Here is a 1,191-nt window from a genome sequence, read left to right as displayed (position 1 = left end):
AAAAAAGAGACCGATAGAATAAGGGTGGAGATGGAGTATATGTAATCTGGGTATACCCCCACTTTTAAATTTTGTTTTTTTTACGGAATCCTATGTTTCAGACCATGGAGAATCCGATTCTGGAAAAAAAATTTCAAAAATCTCAATTTTATATAGATCCACAGGGTAAACCTAACTCAAACCCTAACCCTAACCCTAACCCTAACCCTAACCCTAACCCTAACCCTGGCCACAGTCAAATGACTAAAACAAGTAAAATAGTACAGGAGCACCACGGTTGGAACGCATTTGACTTCCTGTCTGTAAGGTCAGCGTTACAAAGGGAGATCAACACCAATTTATTTCGGAAACAACAATTTGAATGACGTGCTATCAGTTATTTCCCCTTTATACTGGAGCTCTCCGTTAAACTTTGCTAAACCTCACAAGACACGTGGGTCAGCTTATTGCATCGAAAATGCAGCGAGACAGAAAGGTATTTGAGTTGATTGCTGTTATTTATGATTTAAAGATGCTTAAATTTAATACATTTAAATGTTTATGTTAGTATAAACATTAAAAAATATGTGTCTCTAATATCTATCTATAAAATATGCGTGTGTATGTATATATATGTGTTTGTTACATCCCGTCCTCTTAACATCGCGTAATTTTTTTTAATGTTTTTATCTTTTCATTACGATTCCGATTATTTCAGAATTTAATGTAAAAAACCCCCAAAATTGTAGGTACATACACATAAATAATGACACGCACCACAAATTTTTACAAAATGACAAGTTTCATTTTGTAGCTATGTATGTAATTGTGTGTTAGTATGCATCCATGTACGCTGACCAGTTTTGTCTTTTCCCTTATGAAATTCCGGCGTAATCGTAATCTACACCATCTGAAAAGGGTAATCTTCAAGTTTAGGGGGATAAAAAAAATAAATAAAAATATTCAAGGGAAGTAACTGAACGTCTTACCAGTATTCTCCGTACATCTCTGTTTATAAATAAATCACACACGAGATTTGATTGACGTTAGGATTAGGGTTAGGGTGTGATTTATTTATAAACAGCTAGAAGAAAACGGATAATACTGGTAAGACGTTCACTTACTTTCCTTGAATATTTTTATTTGTTTTTTTTATCCCCCTAAACTTGAAGATTACCCTGAAAAGTATATGTAGAAAATTTCAGTAAATTT

The 1,191-nt window shown here is 33.5% G+C and overlaps 1 protein-coding gene across 1 annotated transcript in view; it reads left to right on the top strand.

Moving 5' to 3' along the window:
• The first annotated feature begins 368 nt into the window (after positions 1-368).
• LOC106875050 (pescadillo homolog) overlaps positions 369-1,191 on the top strand; it is a 20,014-nt gene continuing 19,191 nt past the window's right edge. The window contains exon 1 of the mRNA XM_052976815.1: positions 369-475. Within this exon, the coding sequence (XP_052832775.1) occupies positions 458-475 (18 nt within the window). The 5' untranslated portion in view covers positions 369-457. The remainder of the gene's footprint in view (positions 476-1,191) is intronic.

The sequence above is a fragment of the Octopus bimaculoides genome, chromosome 25 (genome assembly GCF_001194135.2).
Source record: "Octopus bimaculoides isolate UCB-OBI-ISO-001 chromosome 25, ASM119413v2, whole genome shotgun sequence".
Lineage (NCBI taxonomy): Eukaryota > Metazoa > Mollusca > Cephalopoda > Octopoda > Octopodidae > Octopus > Octopus bimaculoides.
Note: the sequence above shows the minus strand (reverse complement) of the source record. Positions and strands in the feature narration are given on the sequence as shown.